The following is an 18,882-nucleotide window of genomic DNA, read 5'->3' on the forward strand; positions in this document are numbered from 1 at the left end:
TGCAACAGAACGTCGCCTTTGCGGGCTCTGCGGGGCCGAGCAGGGGCTCGGCAGGTTTCGGGCAGCCGGCAAGGGATAGCCGTTACTAGCCCACGCCCCGTCCCCAAATGCCAATCGGCATCCCTACGGCAGCGGTGGGCCGTGCCCCGCGGCGGGGGCTGCGCCGGCGGCAGGGGCGGGCGGTGCTGGCCGGAAGGAAGGTCGGAAAAGTTGCAGGGCGGGAGGAGAGGCTCTGCCTGCCGGCTGGTGCGGGGCCGCCGGCGGCGGCGGGGGTCGGGTGCTGCATTGGCAGCCCCGGGCACTTTCGTTAACCCACAGCTCGCTCTCAAGCTGGAGGGCAGCAGGATCCGAACCGCAGCGGTTGCCAAACAGGCTGCTCCTGCCTCCGCCTGGCCGGCCTGCCGGCGTGAAAGCCAGCGAGTTGCTTAAGCCCACGCTACGTTGTTTCCGTGCTTTGTACGGCACCGGTACCGGCACGGGAGCAATATGGGGCGAGGAGCTTGCGTTCAGAACGGCGACAGCCGAGCGTGCTGGAATGTGAGGTGTCGTGGCCCCTCCTACACGGAGGATGTTTGGTAAAGGTGGTGCTCAAAAGTGCTGTTGACTGATAGTCTTTGTGCTTGCACTTCTGCATTCCCCGTGTAACTTCATGCTAAGGCCAAAAGGCGGAGGAGTCACTTTATGGCCTGGTTACTTCAGGAGCTGACCGGTTGGTTTTCAGTGTGTTTCCCTGCAGATAGAAAAGGTAATTTAGTTTGTGGCCGGTGACTACCTTCAGGGTAGTAGGAACAGGCCCACCAAATACTTGTTAAAGATGAAGGCAGTGCTGCTACAGATGGTTGTAAAAATGATTCTTGTGTTCCCCTACAAAATAGTTCGGTGTCAGTCTTAACATTGCTGTAGCACTAGTGCGGTATCCGATTTAGTTTTTTGACTTTCTTGATACTGAATGCTTATGATGACTGTAAATGACAGTTATAACAGAAACTTACTGCTACCAAGATAATAGATTTCTTAATGTATACCAACAGAACAGATTATGACTGCATGTAATGCAACTTGGGTAGCATCACAATTGGGAGAATGGTGAAATCCGAATGGAACACTTCAACTAATTTAACATACTTTTCTATTTTCCTAGTTGCAACTTTGTGGTTTTCATTGATAGTTTCCAGATTGTTTAACTTTTCTTTTCGGATGGCGTGTATGAATTATTCTGATGCACCGGTAAAAGTTTATTGATCGTCTATGGGATGTCCTAAGGGCTCTGATATCTTGCCCCCAAATTTATCGTTAGGGACTTCAGTATTGTACAACTCAAAAGGTAACTGTTACACCCAAAAGACTGAAAATTAAATGTCCATCTTTGCTATGCTAAATTTTCATCTTGACATCAAGAAAAGAAATCAGAAGTCGGTGTTTCAAGTACAAAGAGCATTCATATTTCTGTGAATGGATTAAGTAGCAAATGAGATTTTGGGCAATAATAGTTTACAGTCTCCTAATCTGACAGCTCTTGGACACTTAAGTTCACTGTTGTTGAAATGAAGAAGGTATATTTGGTTCTATGTGAGACACCTGTCCCCCTTTTTCCTCCTATCTTGTGATGGACTAGAAGAGAACTGTAAAGAAAGTAGCAGAAAGTAATGCACTAAAGAGCATTACCTTACTCTGCAAGCTTTTCTTGTGGTTTCTTCAGCCCACAGGATGCATGTGCTGCTTCTAACAGATCTCTCTCTTTTCCTCCTCCTGTTTCTGTTCCCTGACAAATGATATGCTGTCACGATTTTGTAGATGGGTAAATGGTGGCCATATGGAGGGGTAAAGAATATAATGGTCTGCCCAGAATCCTTCTCTATTGTTTGCTAATATGCAGTATAAGTATATATGACTGTACAGTTCTACATATAAGGATGGAGTAATATATCTTTAGAGTTTTATTTCTCCTGTTAAAAATGCAGATTTAATCAGTTTAAGTTAAACCTGATGTAAAAACATAATTGATTCCACTGTCCACGACTTATGGATGTCAAAGCACCAGGACGCCTGTGTCAATAAACTGACCGAAACTCAGTTAAAGACTTTAGAGGTCTTTACAGACAAAGATCTAACCAGGTCAGGCCTAGCATTTTCAGTTGAAATCTGATTTATTTTTTATCCTAAGAGAAAAGAAAAAATCGGTGATAAATATTTGCGTGCATTTCTAGGCACCAGTGCCCTTTGCTGGGGTAGTTCTTCCCCACATTTATCTAGTTGAATCACCACAGGGTCAGATAGCAAGGTATAGGATAGCTTACGGAGTCTTGTCCAATCCTTTCACTAGTCACTCTCAGATTTATTGTGTGTCGTGTTTCAGTCTAATTTTACTTCCTTCTTATGCTGTCCTTCTGCTGTGCCTCTGTATCATGTGTTTGTTCTGTCGTGTCCCAGACTATGCCTTGCTCTGGTAACCTTATTTTTGCCAGACAGAGATGAAGAAGTAGCCATACCTGCTACACAGTGGGAGGTCACCACATTGTTGAGCCGTGGTCAGGATATGCCCCCCTTTGAAGAGCCTGTGGCTGCCAGAGAGCCACACCAGATGATATTCTCCCTGTTTTCAGGATCATGCGATCGCCCCTTTTTCCTCACATGACTCACCCCTTAGTCTCACAGAGGGGATGTCAAGAAAGGTGAAGGGTCTTGCTGGGGAATTTCTGTTCGTTAGAGAGCAGTGTAAATGGAGGAAGGGATCCTGCACAATTGCGAGAATAGCTTTTTGACTAGTTGACTCACAGAGAATGTGGGAGTTGCATTTTCACTTGAAAGCAAGGGTGAATTAAAATCCAATTAAGAATCTGTAATGATGCATTTTTAATTGTTTGTGTTGCAAGAGTTTTTTGTAGAACTGAACAGGATGATGTACACCAAGCCTACTAATCAAATATGGATAAGTGGATTTGTTTATAGGTGGTTCCCAGACCTCGGAAGTGAGCCATGCAGAAGAGAGAGCATGAAGGTTATCTTGTACTGCATATAGGAAAACGTGACACTTCTTGCATCATATTTTACCATTACTTCTTGCAATGGAAAACAGGGGACTAGCAAATTAAATATTCCCGTGCCTCACTCACGTGGTCTTGTCCCATACAGACTGTGCCACTGACTCAGGTGAAGGTGGTTTGCAAGAGCAAGTTTATAGTTTTAGAAATTCTGAAAATTTTGAAAACAAGAATTCTTGCAAACCCAACTGAAAACCGAATGCCAAATAACTAAGGAGACACTTGTAACATGCCTCTTGGGTCTTCTAGAGCAATCTGCATTAGCTTGGGTCCACTGACGTTAGTGGCAGAGTAGACTGAAATTTTCCACTAAGATTTTTTTTCATTAAAAAAGATTTTTTGTTTGAAGAGAATATTTAATTTGCATCGCAAAATCTTTAATTTAGGTCAAAGATGTAACATTCCTTCACAAACTAGAAATAGAGAGTATATTTTAGATTTCAAGCTAAATTTTAGTTGGTTTTCACGCAGATAAAAGGTTTTGATTATTTTTTTTTTCCAGAAGTTACATTTTTAGCAAGGACTTTTGGAGGAGGCAGAATATTTCAAGATTTTTTTTTTTTGTGAAAATGGTGTACTTTAAAGATGTTCTTGTCAACCAGATTTCACCAGCTGAAAGTAGCTCCATTTAGTGGTGACTCATTAGGCAACCTAAAAGATAAGACAATTAAAATCAATGTATACTGCTTACTTAGACTTTTTCCATGCCCTTACTTCAGGGAAGGGTCTGTTTCCAATGCAAATAATTTGTCCAGAACATCACGTTACAGGTTACACCATTTACTAATATAATGCTTTTATTAATATAGTTATTGCGTTTAATTTCAGTGCTTGGGACAATGCAACACAATAAATCATGCAGTCAGATTGAGTCAGCTTGGTTTGGACTTCATGCTTGGAATGTGTTGCGTATGTTGTAAGGTGCTCCTTCTTAACAATAGGTTTTACTTCTCTGAACTAACATTTTATGTTTTGGAAATAAGTCAGAGTAATGGTAAAATAGTTCTATATAGTTCTCTAACAGTTCTCATACAAGTTCTATAACTGTTAATGTCACTACTGTTTACGTGCAAACATTTATAAAAACTAATGCTGCAGTCACAAATGTTAGCCGGAGTTGTTGACCAAAATATGTAAGTGGCCAAACTGTATTTGTATGCAGTAAGGGTTTATTGATGAGACAGAGACAGAATTTATGGGGGAAACGCACTCAGATACACATACATGCTTCTGCCACCATCCTGCTCGGGTGCTAGGTAGGTCAACAGTTTCTTGAAGACTCAAGGTTTTTTGGAGCCAGCAGGCAGGCAAGGAACAAGGAGGAGGAAGAACAGGCGTTACTGGAGACAGTGTCCTTGAATAAGGCAGGAAGAGCAGGTGGAGGGAGAGAAGGAGAGTGTGGGTCCTTGAAGCACGCAGAGACTACGGGCAGGGTGCTCTCATAGCTCTGATGATCCTGTGATTATTCTGCAACAGTGTTTTCCATTTTGATTGTTGCCCCTAAATTCAGTGTCCCTAAGAACTGTTAATATTTAGGCAATAAAAATCAGAGAAGATAGCGCTGGAAGGAAAGTGATAGGTTCTGTGATTATTGTTGCCTGCACATTAGTTGTTTTTCATTAGTATTTCCATATTGAAGTAGCAGGATGGGGAATAAATGAATCTGCCTGCTTCCTTTGCTTACCTCTGTTACCTCTGGACATCTGAATTTTAATACATGGATAGTGTTGTTTGCTACTTCCATAGAGGCCAGCAAGAAGCCAGACAGGCAGCTTTCTTCTTCATCTATGTGGGAAGCTAGCCTTTGGGAGAGGCAAATTTTCTTACAAACTCAGTGAAAACCAGTTGCTTAGATGGAGATGTTAAAAAATAAAAAAAAAAAAGTTAATGAGGACACGATCACCAGTCAGAGAGTTGGGATCATCATCATTGTGCACAGAAGTGACACAGTTCGGGTTTTTTCCAACATTTGGATTTGTTTATTTATCTAGGGACAAATGCCAAGTGGGGAGTGAGTGGTCTTTCTCCAAAGTCTGTGGTAGTCTGTTTTGGAATTGGTAATGCTGTCACTTTAAGCATCTTTTCTGTTTTTCTCCTGTTTCCTGGTTGTATTGTGGAATCTGTGCTTCTGATATATACCTGTATGACCTGTGTTTTTTCCCTTCTTTAATTCTAGGTATGTTTTTTTTCCTTAACCAGCCACTTTCTGAAAATGAGGAATTTCATTAGTATGATTATGATGTATTTATAACCCACAACATCTTCTCCCAGGTCTTTTCCTATCTTGACTTCTGCTTATCTCCCTTACCTTGAAATAAATTGGAAGTAATTCTATGGAAATCTGAAAACTTGTGGTATAAATGAAGCTTTGAGCTTGCCTTATGCAGAAGATCAAAGTAGGTGATCCTAATGGTTCCCTTAAACTTTAAAAGCTACAGTCAGGGCTGGTTGGAGAGTTTCTGTTAAGACTGATTGTAAACAGTGTCTGGTTCTCCAGCACACATTTTCTCACAGGAGAGGAATTTCTACATCATTTAAAGGTTTTTTTTTTCCCTTTTTAGGCCAATGGATGCAGAGTTCTTTTGTTGTCTGCCTTTGCTGCTCCCCTGAAATTCTTTTCATGACACATTTCTTTCAGACTATCCTGTTGTGGTCCGTCATAGGAACTCTAACTTGCCTCAGATCTCTCCCTCCACAGTTAAAGTCCTCACACCCACCCCATGGTGCACTGCTTCCTAAGGCGAAGAATCATGAGAGATTGTGTGCATCATGAGAGAAGTTACCTAGCCAATGAATTCAGGCCTTTCTGAAGCAAAATCACAAGACTTGCATGTTTCTACTTGAAAAGTCAAAATCAAAGGAATTAAAGTCCCATTTTTCATCCAATTCAGTCCAGGTGTTCATATGATTTATAATGCTTCCATGAGAGCTTAAAGAGCAATTGTCTTAGTCACAGTAGAGGAAAAGACTGGTTTTTTAAGGTGCACAACTTTGTATCTCTGTTAGTTTTTTTAAGTGTGGGACCTGAATTTTTACCTTGAACTGTCATAAAATCTTTAAAAAATTGCTAAAAGTAACATTGAAGTCCTTTGATCTATTCATCTTTGTCAAAGAATGATCACCTATGCCATTATTCACAGATTTGTGTTCTTCCATTATGGCAGTTGCACTACCTTTGCAGCCAGTGGTTCAGTGCTCTACGTTCTTTATCATTGGATGTGTTTTCATGTCTAGCTTATCTGACATGTTACAGCACGAGAGTGTTCTTTGTGTATTCCATTATGTGCATAAGGAGTATTTTTCTCCAATCCTGTATCTGGCAAACTTCTATGTACTTGAGGATGGTTATTGTGCTCTCTTTGGGCTTAGCAGTCCCATTCCTCTGTCATTCTGTGTACATCTTGATTTTTCTTTGATGTGTTTCCTTGATCTGTCACTTGGCCTTAATTGAGCTAAATAGACTATAACTTTCCAGATTAAATTTAAAGGATTCTACAGTAGGGTTTACTGTCTAACTGGATAAACACTTGTCCAATGGCAGGGCATAGTAACAGGGGCCAGAATGATTCTTTCAGCAGGCATGTGCCTTAAAATAATTGTGGTGGTACATTTTAGCAGCTTTAGAGGCTTTTCAGCATAATGCTAAAAGAAAACTAACTCTGACACTAAGTTAGTTCTGAAGATGTCCCTGTTCATGTGGCATGTGAACAGCTGCAGGTTATTTTAACAATAATAATTTGGTTGTAGGAAAATATATTTCTTGTAGCAAAATTATGCAATCTAATTTTTATTTTTCATTTATGTTTGTAAAACATGAATGTTATCTCTCATAAGGGTATTTTGTATAAATCCATGGTGACCTCAGTATTAGGTAAGCTTACTACATTTTTCTGCAGATGATTTGTGTGTTGAAGTGTGCTGCAGAAAGTTTGTACCTATAGAAAGATGCTAAAAAAATATTTTACTGAAACCTAGAACCTCAGAGACATGAATGGAGGTAAAACAGCTCTGTAAGTTTTTAGTGATCACAATTAGGGAGAATGAGCTTTGTCACAAGTCATGACTTAGGAAATCTGTGGATCAGCAGTGCTCTGTACCTCTAGAGTTTGGTGATTTACAGTACACCTGACTGGAAAATCATGATGAAAATGTCATTTGAAATACTAACAGTGACCTGCCTTTTGCAGGCCAGTCGATAGTGTTGTGTTTGTTTTTAGCTAAAAAGAATAGAAATCAAAGGTCTTAGAATAGTCTGTTGAGTTTGTAAGCCATTTGATTTCTAAAGTAGATGGATGAGCGAATGGAGCTACCTATGTTATTTAAAACTGGCCTTGGAATGATTACATTGCTGATCCAGTAACATGGGGCAAATGGCAGTTTTAATCTTTTGTTATTACCAGCGTTTGCAAAGTATCAGGACACTCTAGGAATTAAGATGAAGTGTGACAGCTTTGAAAGCTGCCATAAGAATCAAGAATTTTAGTGTATGCTCTAATTTAATTTTCTACTGTAGTCAACACGCTTGCTGTGTAGCGTTTTTATGATGTGTATGAAAGGTGGGGCAACTTGTACGAAGGTGAGGCTCCGGTCATGCACGTAATTTCATTTTGTGGTATGGAAGGATTTAGAAAGCATGGTGATGTTTTCTGAATTGTATCTGTACTGGTTGCTAAACGTAAACGACTTTTATCAAACTGTATATATGTCCTGTCTTGAGGTAAAACAGAACCAACTTTCTGTTCAGTAATTTTACTTCCTAGGCCTCTTCTGACTCCCTGAAATTAACAGCATATTGTGTTCAAAATGGTTCGTTTTCAGCGTGATAAGACCAATGTTTACAGTCTGTGCCAAGGCATGGTACGCAGTGAGGCTCTTGCTTATACTTATTGCTGTAACAACCAAGGGCAGCTAACTTTGATAGTTGCCCCGTTGGAGGATCGGAAATGGAAGAGCGTAGAGGGATCACACGTGTATGGAGGAGCGGACAGGACAGGTGACCCAAAATTGACCAACAGGGTATTCCATCCCATCTGCCCCATGCTCAGTATAAAAGCTGAGGGATCAAAGGGTCAGCTCTCTTCAACAGCTGACGTCTGAGGAGGACTCTGTCTGTTCAGGACTCTGTCTGATCCATGTGTTCCTGACTCCAGCTCTGGAACCCAGTTCCCACCCGTTGCCGAGTCCAGTCTGGGACTTCCCCAGTGCCTGATGGTGCTGTCATCCTGGAATCTTAATACGGTTTTGTATATATTGTATCTATTTCATTATTTTCCTTTTTATTTTACTATTAATATTTCATTAAAGTAGTTTAGTTCCTTCTAAACTCATAAATCTCTTTATCTCTCCTCCTCCTCTCTGTGTATGAGAGGCTGGGGAGAGCATCTGTCGCTGGCAATTGGCCAATTTGTCCAAAACCGCAACAATATAGTGCCTTTTTGTTCCACCATTTTTAATCTGTTTTCGTATTTCTGTTCTTTCACATGTAATTGACTATCTATTACTTGCACAATTTTTCTTTTTGTTTTTTTTTTTCTTAAGTAAGTCCAACAAACTGTACAGAAACGACAGGGACTAGCAGCACTATCATGTTGAGTGTGGCCTGTTCCTGCAGTGGTCGCCTTTTCAGCAATTGTTGAGATGTGGAAAAAAAATGTATTAGATCCAATACACTTGGAGTCTGGGTCAGATCTTGTCAAGACCATCTTTGGGCTGCACTTGTCCCACTGATTTTTGGTATTTTTAAACCTGTTTTTAAATTAGTGTCACTGCAAAGTTGAAACTGACCCAATTTGGTTACCTCATGCACTGGGGTGAAGCAAGAATAAGCTGTGTTGAAGTAAGTGAAGGTTAGGTGTGTAAAAGCAGCATGAAAGGAGAATCTCATCCAGACTGCTATACCAGTGTAGTCTAAATGCGGCTTGCAGTGGTGTTTCCATCTGATCACAAGCGTGTGGGTGGCTATACAGAATCAGAGCAAAGATTCATCTAGCTCATATACTCGTTTTGAGACTGTTTAGTATTGGAAACATCAGGAAAAGGATTAAGAAATAAGGCAGTTTTGGAGAGATCTTTTTCTTCCTGTATCTTCCCAGCTGCTGATGGTTGGTCAGACTTTCTGACCTAGACATTTTCCTCGTAAGAGAAAGAGTAGAGCTGTTCAGGCAGCTGTAATAGCCAAATGCCCCTTGCTATGTCTGACTTATATTCCCTGTGACAGCATTTCCTAACCCTGTTAATTTTCCAGCGCCTGCTTGGCTGTCTGCCTGCACGGGTGCTCTGTCAAGCTTTGGTGAGTTTTGGGGTGCGGAGCGCGGTGAGCCACAGCAGAGGGCTCCCCGGCGCGGCGATGAGCCGTACCCAGTGCCTGCGTGCTGTGTGTGGGCGGAGGGGACATGGCTCGGTTGAAATAGCTGCTCTCGGGATTTATAAAGCACCCATGACTGCCATACGTTAAAACTGAAGTAAGACCCATTCTGAGGAGTTTCCTAAAGCGGGATGGTATGGGTGTAGCCATCACTTGCCTTCTCTCAGCATGTTTTTTCTTCTGCTGCTTGTAACTGGGCTTTAGGAACGATTTTGACAGCTAAGTTCTTTGGTCATTAAGCCAGAATTATTTCAGCTTTGGAGAGTATTTGAACAACAGTCCTGGGAGTTGTGAGGAAGAAAGAGGAAAATTTACCTGTGTGCAGATTTTTGCTGCAATGTTTCAGTGGGGGTGGATGATTTACTCATCAAAGCCCCAGTTTGGTTCGAAGTCAATGGCCTGTTTACATGCAACATGGGAAGTCCAACGGCCGGGCCCATATATATTGGAGAAATCACTTTGTCATGCAAAGCCGTTGCAAACTACACATGTGAGAAGATGCTGTGTTTTAAGAGATATAAAGCACTGCCAGGTTTGAACTTAAGCAACACCAAGGCCTGTAGTCTGAAGGCAACATACATTTCAGATTTAAATAATTCTCACTGGCTTCTGTTGGAGTTGTTCCAGATTGTGCCAGTTATACTGGATCAGAATCAGGCTATGTTCCTTTGTAATAGTCAAGTGCCTCTCAAAATACTTCTCCCTCTTAAAAATTATCTGACAAATTTGTGGCTGCTTTAGATAGACCTGTTTAGAAAAACAGGAATACAAATTCAAGTCACAGATACTAAGTCAAGTTGTTGCATGTCATCTGAGCCCTGATAGCTCTACATATGTTCTTAGCCTCTCACAAATGGGCAGTACCTCAGTCAAATAGGCTGTTTCTCTGCTTGGTTTACCCACATGATAAGCAGTTAAGATCATACCGGGAGCCTTGCAAACATAAGTTGAGGCATGACAACCTGTGATTAGTCAGTAGTGCCTTTGAGTTCATAGACTTTTGGGAAAGCCTGCTCCTTTTGTATTGGTACTGTGTGCTGTACAATCGTACAAGTTTGGAGAGGGAAAACTATTTACATCGGACCTCCTAGAATGAATTTAAGATAAAATTATAACCAAACATAAATATATGCAAATATTTTCATGCGAGGCGTGTAATACAAATGTTCACAGAGGCTCTTCAGAATGTGATTAACTTATGAAGTCTTCCCACCAAGTTCAGTAGCAATTAGTTCTCCTTCACAGGTGAAAGTCAAAGCCGTAAGTAATAAGGATGAATCTAAGGAAATGATTCAGAATTCCATAATCCATTATCTTTCTCTTAATTTTACTTAATTGATTTAAACACCGTGATCCATCAGGCATCAGTCCCCTTCCATTCTATAGGTATCATATGTACTGTATTCCAAAGCACTGGAAGCAAATTGTGATATGTAGTGTGAAGATGATCAGAGTCAAAAGGATACCAGTTGAATACTTGTAGTGACTTTAAATTATTTTTTCATTTACCTGTATTTCTTGTGCTTTCTTGTTCATGCTAATTGATTGTCTATATTTCTTTTAAAACTGGCTGAATTTGCTTTGAGATTCCTTTTTGAGGTAGTTTTGTCTTCTGCTTCCCTCAGACTCCCCCTCCTCATTCATCATCCCATTTGCAGTGTCTTTAGTGCAGCCCGTCAAGAGTAGGCATTTTCAAAAAGCTTTTTCTTCTTTTAAGCTTTGGTGCCTAATCAAAGAGATGGTTGCTAAGAGATTTTGGAAAGCATCATTAACAGGGTCTGATTTGCTCTTTTTCTTACCTTCCATGCACAGGTTTCAGATGAGAATTTGTGAGTAAATGGGATAGCAGCATCCCGAAATATTCCTGTGCTGAGATTGTACCAATGGACAGAATACAAGGAGACTGTGCCAGTCCCGTGCCACCAGGAAATGCAGAGAGGAGCAGGACTGGAGAACAAGACTCAGGACTAACAGTGTTGGGAAAAGCACATGAGTTCTTTCAGATTTGTGATGTGGAAGGCAAAGGCTTCATCACTCGTCAAGACATGCAGGTAAACCAAAACTATGTGAAATGACAATGCGAGAAGCTCCTAATGCCCTTAATGAGTTGAGTCTGGTTAATCTAGAGTTAAAAATTGTAACACCATCCTGATAACTTTAAAGAGATATGTAGGATTTAAAATAATCTCTTTGAAGTCTTACATAATACTTGCATTTGTTTCCACAGACAAAGAAAAAAAAAAAGTGGAAAATCAAAGTAAGTGAAGTTTAAAAAATGCCCCAGGAATCCAGGAGTTTAATTTCATTCTTGTTGCGAAAGTTGAAACTCCAGTGAATTCATTACTTGGTGATTTGCCACAGCATCATGAATGTATTCAGTCCACCAATTTTATCCTGTTTTTTGAGCAAAATTGTGTAAATAAAGTCTTTCCCTTTGGTTTTATCTGCCAGACAATGGTGAACTCTCAGTTGGATCACATATATTTGTAGGAAGTACAAAGAAACAGTATTTTATCATTATTTGGTGTTCACAATAGTCTTACCAAATTGTTCTTAAATTGTTTGAGGGGCCAAAATCAGAGATGCTGAAAATGTTGATGGAAAAACCCAATTATATAACAAAATCTTTTGAAAAATGGAATTGGGTGTATATTGCAGAAATGATAATTTGAACCAGTATGTAGCAGAAAACAAGAATGTACTCATACTGGACATGCAAAGCATAATTTCATTGTGTTAATCCATTTCTACTTCAGTACTTATGGATGAAATAGAATTGGGGAGCAGTAGCAAAATAAATTCAGCGCAATCTATTAACAACGGAAGCATCTAATACAAAATTTAGAAACCTTCCAAATCCTCAGAAACAAGATGTATCTGCATAAAGGAAAATGCAAGCGAAACACTTTTAACTATCTATGTTGGAAAAGCAAAAACCTCATAGTCAATTGCTCGGATTACTAGCTCTCAAGAGCTTTCTGTGCAGTTGTGTGTTGCTGAGTTTTGTGATGACGTGTGCTAATTCTGCAAAGCTGAAAAAAGATAGGAGTGCAGATGCTTGCTGTGCTGTAGGCTTTACCAATATACATTATCTCACTGAAGTAACTGAATGCAAACAAACAATATGTTGTTAGTGTTAATTTTGGTAAATCCAGGTCCATAGAGAAATCAATGGATTGTAATTTTATTGCCTTTCCAAAACTTGAATGGAATACTTTTACATAGTGAATGACCCATATATGCATACGTAGGTAGGTATATATAAAAAGTATTAATATAAGGTTTTTGCAAGGAAAGTAAAAACATTTGTTTCTGTTTTGTTCTAGATTTTATGCTTAGAGTGCTGATAAATTTATACTTCAGGTTCTAAAACAGACGTTGCAAAAGATGCAGTAGAAAAAGGGTTGCAAAGGGTTGCAAAGAACAAATAAAGTACATTTCTATTTCACCATGAGTATTTGTTTACCATATCTGACAACTTCAGTAGATATGTGAGTGTCTGGTTCATTTAAATACAGAAATAAGGGTGCTCAGAACACTTGAGAAGATGTTTCTTTCTGTTTTCTTTTATTTCCTACTCATCTGATTAAAGATAACATTACAAATACAAACCTTTTGAAAATATTGGATTATCCTTATTCCACTCAAAATTTTAGTATATCAGGAGTAATTCAGATGAATCAATGCAGTTCCATTGATAAAAAAAAAAAAACCTGGGGTGAGACCCATCTCCTCCATTTGACTTTACAGTAATTTAGTGACAGTGAATAAAAATTACGAAGGAAAGTCTTCTACATTAATTGCAGCAATTCAGAAACCCCGATTCTTTGAAGCCAGTGATAGCTTTCTCATTGTCCCATCTTCCTTATAATTCAGTAGTGGATTAATAGAGATTTATTTGGATACCAGTGACAGTAATCTACAATGTTTTCTAATGGATTTGGTACCCATTATTTTATTAATATACAAAATAATGATGTTTTATACTGAACAACTGTACATGTAGACATATATTGTTACAGGTATTCATTATGTTTGATTAGAACGTCTAGTTATCTACAATCTCTGTATTCCAAACTTGAGGCTGAAATCAGTATAGTTGATTTTGATTGCCGTTTTCATGATGTTTGCTCCGTATAGCAAAGACATAAATCATAGAATCATAGAATGGTTTAGGTTGGAAGAGACTTTAAAGATCATCTAGTTCCAACCCCCAGCCATGGGCAGGGACACCTCCCACTAGACCAGGCTGCTCCAAGCCCCATACAGCCTGGTCTTGAACACTTCCAGGGACAGGACATCCACAACTTCTCTGGGCAGCCTGTTCCAGTGTCTCACCACCCTCATAGTGAAAAATTTCTTCCTGATATCTAATCTAAATCTACCCTCTTCCAGTTTGAAGTCCTTACCCCTCATCCTATCACTACATGCCCTTGTAAAAAGTCCTTCTCTAGCTTTCTTACAGGCACCCTTTAGGTACTGGAAACTTCCTATAAGGTCTCCCTGGAGCCTTCTCCAGGCTGAACAACCCCAACTCTCTCAGCCTGTCTTCAGAAGAGAGGTGCTCTAACCCTCTGATCATCTTTGTGGCCCTCCTCTGGTTCTGCTCCAACAGGCCCACATCCTTCTTGTGCTGAGGACTCCAAAGCTGGATGCAGTACTCCAGGTGGGGTCTCATGAGAGCGGAGTACAGAGACAGAATCCTCTTCCTCGACCTGCTGGCCACGTTTCTTTTAACGCAGCCCAGGATACAGTTGGCTTTCTGTGCTGCAAGCACACATTGCTGGCTCATGTTGAGTATTTCATCCACGAACAGCCCCCAAGGCCTTCTCCTCAGGTGTTTACTTCAATAAAGTAAATCAGTTTTTTCCTTAAAAGGCAACAAGCGTTGATCACTTTTGCATCCTGCTGTTTGTTAGTTCAGTATTACTTACCACTAATGAAGCATTGCTTCGAATGAAGATGCTAACATTAAGCTTTTTAATCTTTACTGATGTGGTATGAGGCATGGTCTTCAACAGAAAGTGCTGAGTATCTAAAATCCAATTAACTTCAGTGGAACAGATCTTGCAAGCAAAGTTTTCTAATGTGTTATAATACAGTAATTATATTAAAGTTTTACTCCTCCCTGATTATATCATGGTGCTTATTTTGAAATTATGTTAATACTTGTTGTTTGGCATTTTTTATTCCATTTCAAAATATTAAGTGCACTCAACTTTCAAACAGACAAAAGGTTGTCTGAAATTGCAAGAAAGCAAATTCTACCTAAGACCTGAAACCAGAACTTTGCACTTCGGGCCATGAGGTTATAATCAATAACAAGAACTAGTGTTGCAAAATGTTTTGGTTTAATGCATATAGCAGAATTGGGTTCAGATCTTGCTCTGTTATTTGACCTCTGTCTTTTTATTTAGCAGAGTAAACGATTGGTGTTTTCAGATAAGTAAGCATAGAGGTCATGAAATCACAGACCACATTGGGTGGCAATGCAGATGATTTCTCTTTAAGCTCCAGTGGTATCTTTGGATAAGTTTTCTTTCTTTTCTTTTTTTTTTTTTTAATTTTTAAGAGCCTCATGTCGAAAGGATTTATGTATTCTTACAGTAAGTGCTAATGAGCAAATAAATAAAAACACCCCTATGAGACCAACAATAGCACTCCAGCTGTGGTTGGTGAAGCACAGTCAGGTTTGCAGCAAGACCCACAAGCAGTTGTACAGGAGTAGCAGGTGGGTCTGTGTTTGTGACATGGTCAGAAAAGGACAGCCAGCTCCTTCAGCAGGTCCCAAAGAACTGGCATTAGGAGTACAGTTCCTGTTTTTCTAAGTGTAAAAAGAGTAATTTGTCTGAAGCATCTCCGCTGTCATCAGTGCTGTGTAGGATGTAAGAATTTTACAAGAGAAGCTAATTTTAAAAAGTTTCCCTTTAGGTCTGAGAGATTAAAATTAAAGTTGTGGGAAGATGAGTGTGTTTAAGTGAGAAACTGATAATACGTCTGATGAGTCACTGATGAAACAACTTATTTAGACATCAAGTTTTCTTAATTTTTTGGAAGCAAGCAGCAATGTACAATTAATCCTGCTCAGAAGTCCCTTTGGGACTATTCCAGATGGTTCTGCCCTTTAGAAGTTCTGTTACTTTTCCTTCTCAAGATTACCTTGGCATTCCTTTTACTGTTCTTCCCTTCAACTCATACAGGTCCATAATGTATACCCTAAACCCATCGTTGCAGCCAGGGAAGTTCTGGTTAACGCACTCAGCCAATTCTTACCTTGGTCTTACCTTATATGGCCCAATATATTGTATAGTCATTTCTATTGTTCTTGATTTGCTGAAGAGACTTTCTTCAGTGCTAAATCCCTTCCCCACGGTGGCATAGATTAGCACTTTTGTTCTGATGAACTTTATCAATGTATTAGCTTGCAATTTTAATATGTTATATATATAATAGGAGCAGAAGACTTCACTAGCATGTATTTATATTGCTTCCCAAACTGAGGAAAGGTTTTATTCTTCCTAGTGCTGCCTCCCAGTGGAAATCATGCCGTTGTAATTGTTTGCCACTCCAGTTTCCTCCTATTTCTGGGAATCTGTCTATACTGTTAAAAGAATTACAGTAAAACCATTAGGGCCAGATTCAAAGAAAATGGTGGTGTTTCTTTTTTCTTTTAGGCTGTCTTTAGATTCTCAGGAAAAGATAAGTGATTTTGTGGAGCTGGTTTCATGAAATTTGGTTGTTTTTTTGGTGTAAGCATGCTGCATTTCAGAAGTAGATAGTCAGGAACTACATTTTACTCATTACAGGAGCATCAGGTTTGCTCCTTGGACCATGCAGCTTTCTTATATTTGTATATTTACACATTTCAAAGCAGCTTTAATTAGGACAGTATACCCTCTATAACGTCCTTGTTTAGAGAGTCTCTTGCTTGACCTCATGACATGGAAGGAACGAGGCGTACAGTTCTGCTAGCAGGTTTGTCCAGCTGCATGATAATGAAGGCATTTCACCAAGATAATCAAGCCATTTAGCCAGGATGCCTTAAACTCCACCTCAAGTTGTACCCCTTCTCTGCGTGATTGGAATCTGTGTCCCAAGGAGATTGTTCTGACTGATTTCATATAAAGGATTCATAGAGGCAAATAACGAAGTCATAATCTCCCCCAATTGATGTTTTATGCTGTGATTTATTTGAATTTTCACTCTGGGAAACAAAAGGACCTATCCTTCTGTATTATGAATGTTCTGTAGAATCTAGTCTTCCTCTCATCCTGTAGTACTGGGTAAAGTTGCTGCGTGTTTTGTCTTTCCAGAGGCTGCATCCTGAGTTACCACTTAGCCTGGAAGAGCTTGAAAAAGTTTTTGTTACCTTGGATGCTGATGGCAATGGCTCACTTACCCCAAAGGAGTTCACCACAGGATTCAGTGAGTTTGGAAAGCATGTCTCCTGTGTAGAGCTTTATTCACTCTCCATATCAATAAAGAAGCATTTTATCTTAACGATACACTTAATGATACACACAGGGAGCCAGACTATTTCCTAGATATAGCAGATATATGTAGCAGATGAAGAAATAGTCAAATTATGTCTGTAAATGGACAAAGGGCTCCAGGGTCTTTGTCTCCTGTGTAAGATGGCAAGTCACGGCACAATGTGAGGCATATGATGTAACCACCCGAATTACACCTGTTTTAAGCCATGGAGTCGATCTATGAACAAATTTTGGAAAAATTACCTTGAGGGGAAAAAAAAAATCTTGTGTTTTATTTCATATCAGATCATATCAATTGATCTTTAGTATGTTGCTCTTCAATGACATGGCTTCTTATAGTAAGTTCTGAAAATGCTAACATGTGATTTCTAATTCTTAGGCCAGTTTCTTTTGGGGCAGATTGCTTTGGATAATGAGATGATGCAGCAATCAGAAGGTGAAACAGCCTGCCCACTTAAATGCAAAGAGACCGTGAGTGATGATGAGGATGAAGAATTCCAGTTCTCAAATCTGATGGATCGGCTTGGAGCTAAAAAGGTTTTGGATGAGTGAGTCTTCGCAACAATAATAATAGATTATATGATCTTTTATAATTCAGGTCTGGGTTTGATGGAATGGAGTCCAAGATGAGTGATGAGAACCAAGGCTGCTCAGTAACACAGTGATTCTTTAAACATTAATTTTCTTGGTTGCCAGAGTTGATAAAATGCCATTCAATCAAAATTTCCAAGAGCAAAGCTATTGTACTTCAAGCATATGAAATGTGTGTTTGTGCCATATGAAAGCTATGCCATTAACACACTGATGTACCATGGGTTTGAACACAGATAATTACTGGCATGATCCACAGATGCCACTGATTTTCAATCAAACAATGCATGATGCCTGCTTTTTTTGGCAAGGGCTGTGTTTAAGGTGCAGCAGTTTACTATAAGTAAGAATATTTTCTACGCTTTTTGTGCTTTTTCTCCCCTCCATGCATAATTGCGTATTGTGATTGCTCTGATAACACTACCTCTTCCAGGACCAGGATGACTTACTCTGAAACACTGAACACAAAAACTGCTCGAAGAGCTTCTTGTGTGTTGGCCTGACATTCATTGATCTATCACAATGAATGTTCTAGATCAAAAAGGCATGGGGCAAAAATGGGAGAGAATCTGGACAAATAGTGGGAATGTTTAAGAAATACGTAAGTGATTCTTAGCATGAAATAGAAGTCCTCATCAGTGCTTCTCTTCACCTGACTGCCTGTTACAGGAAAAAGTTGATTGTCAGTTGGTTGATCATCCTGAAGGTCTTTCACTATGAAGAGATTTTTATCACCCACTTTTTCTAGCCTTATCCTCATTTTGTCCTATAAATATAGCACTCTCTAATGGCTAGGTTCAGGCTTACAATGCACATGTAAGAGAATGAGTCAGGAAGAAACAAGCAAAAGAAGTTGTTCAGGAGAATTTAGGCAAAGTATTTAAAAAACCCATTATCATTCACAGTAGAATATCTTTTTTTCCAGCATCCACTGAACAGATTTGGAAACAAAACGTTCTCGTCAGATCTTTAAATCAAAATTTTCAAGATGTCACGGTCTGATTTTTGTAGCAGTCCCACAGTGGAATTCAAATGGGCTGAAAATTAAAGAAGACAGTACAAATGCTCTTTGTTAAATTGTCTAAGTAACTTAGGAGACTGAGTCTCATTTATTTCTCATGAGGAGGTGTTTTTGATTAGCTTTCCCACTGCCCCTTCCCTGCTAGATTGTGGCAACTTGTGATAGAAGTGACAGGGTGGTACAGTGTATCTTGTCTGTCTCCTTTTTTACCCATTCCTGTTTAGATGAAGTGTCTGGCAAGCCACCCACTAAACAAGCAGTTCCTGTGATTCTCTGCAGCCATGCATGGCCAAATTTTATGATGCATTTTTTGGAATAAATTAAATTTCCATCATTTCCCACCCACCTCATCATTTTCAAATCTGGCACTGC

General features: G+C 39.6%; 1 protein-coding gene across 4 annotated transcripts in view; it reads left to right on the top strand.

Moving 5' to 3' along the window:
- The window catches only part of CRACR2A (calcium release activated channel regulator 2A), a 70,629-nt gene that overhangs the window by 418 nt on the left and 51,329 nt on the right, over positions 1-18,882 (top strand). For 2 of the 4 annotated variants that reach the window (XM_054187272.1, XM_054187287.1), the window contains exons 2-5: positions 11,218-11,456; positions 14,021-14,242; positions 16,719-16,830; positions 17,278-17,446. In XM_054187272.1, coding sequence (XP_054043247.1) covers positions 11,289-11,456; positions 14,021-14,242; positions 16,719-16,830; positions 17,278-17,446 — 671 coding nt within the window. In that variant the 5' untranslated portion in view covers positions 11,218-11,288. Of the gene's footprint in view, positions 1-266; positions 746-11,217; positions 11,457-14,020; positions 14,243-16,718; positions 16,831-17,277; positions 17,447-18,882 lie in introns of those variants that run through there. The other 2 variants (XM_054187280.1, XM_054187295.1) reach the window with 2 other exon arrangements.

This window comes from Rissa tridactyla, chromosome 1 (genome assembly GCF_028500815.1).
Source record: "Rissa tridactyla isolate bRisTri1 chromosome 1, bRisTri1.patW.cur.20221130, whole genome shotgun sequence".
In the NCBI taxonomy this organism is placed as follows: Eukaryota; Metazoa; Chordata; class Aves; order Charadriiformes; family Laridae; genus Rissa; species Rissa tridactyla.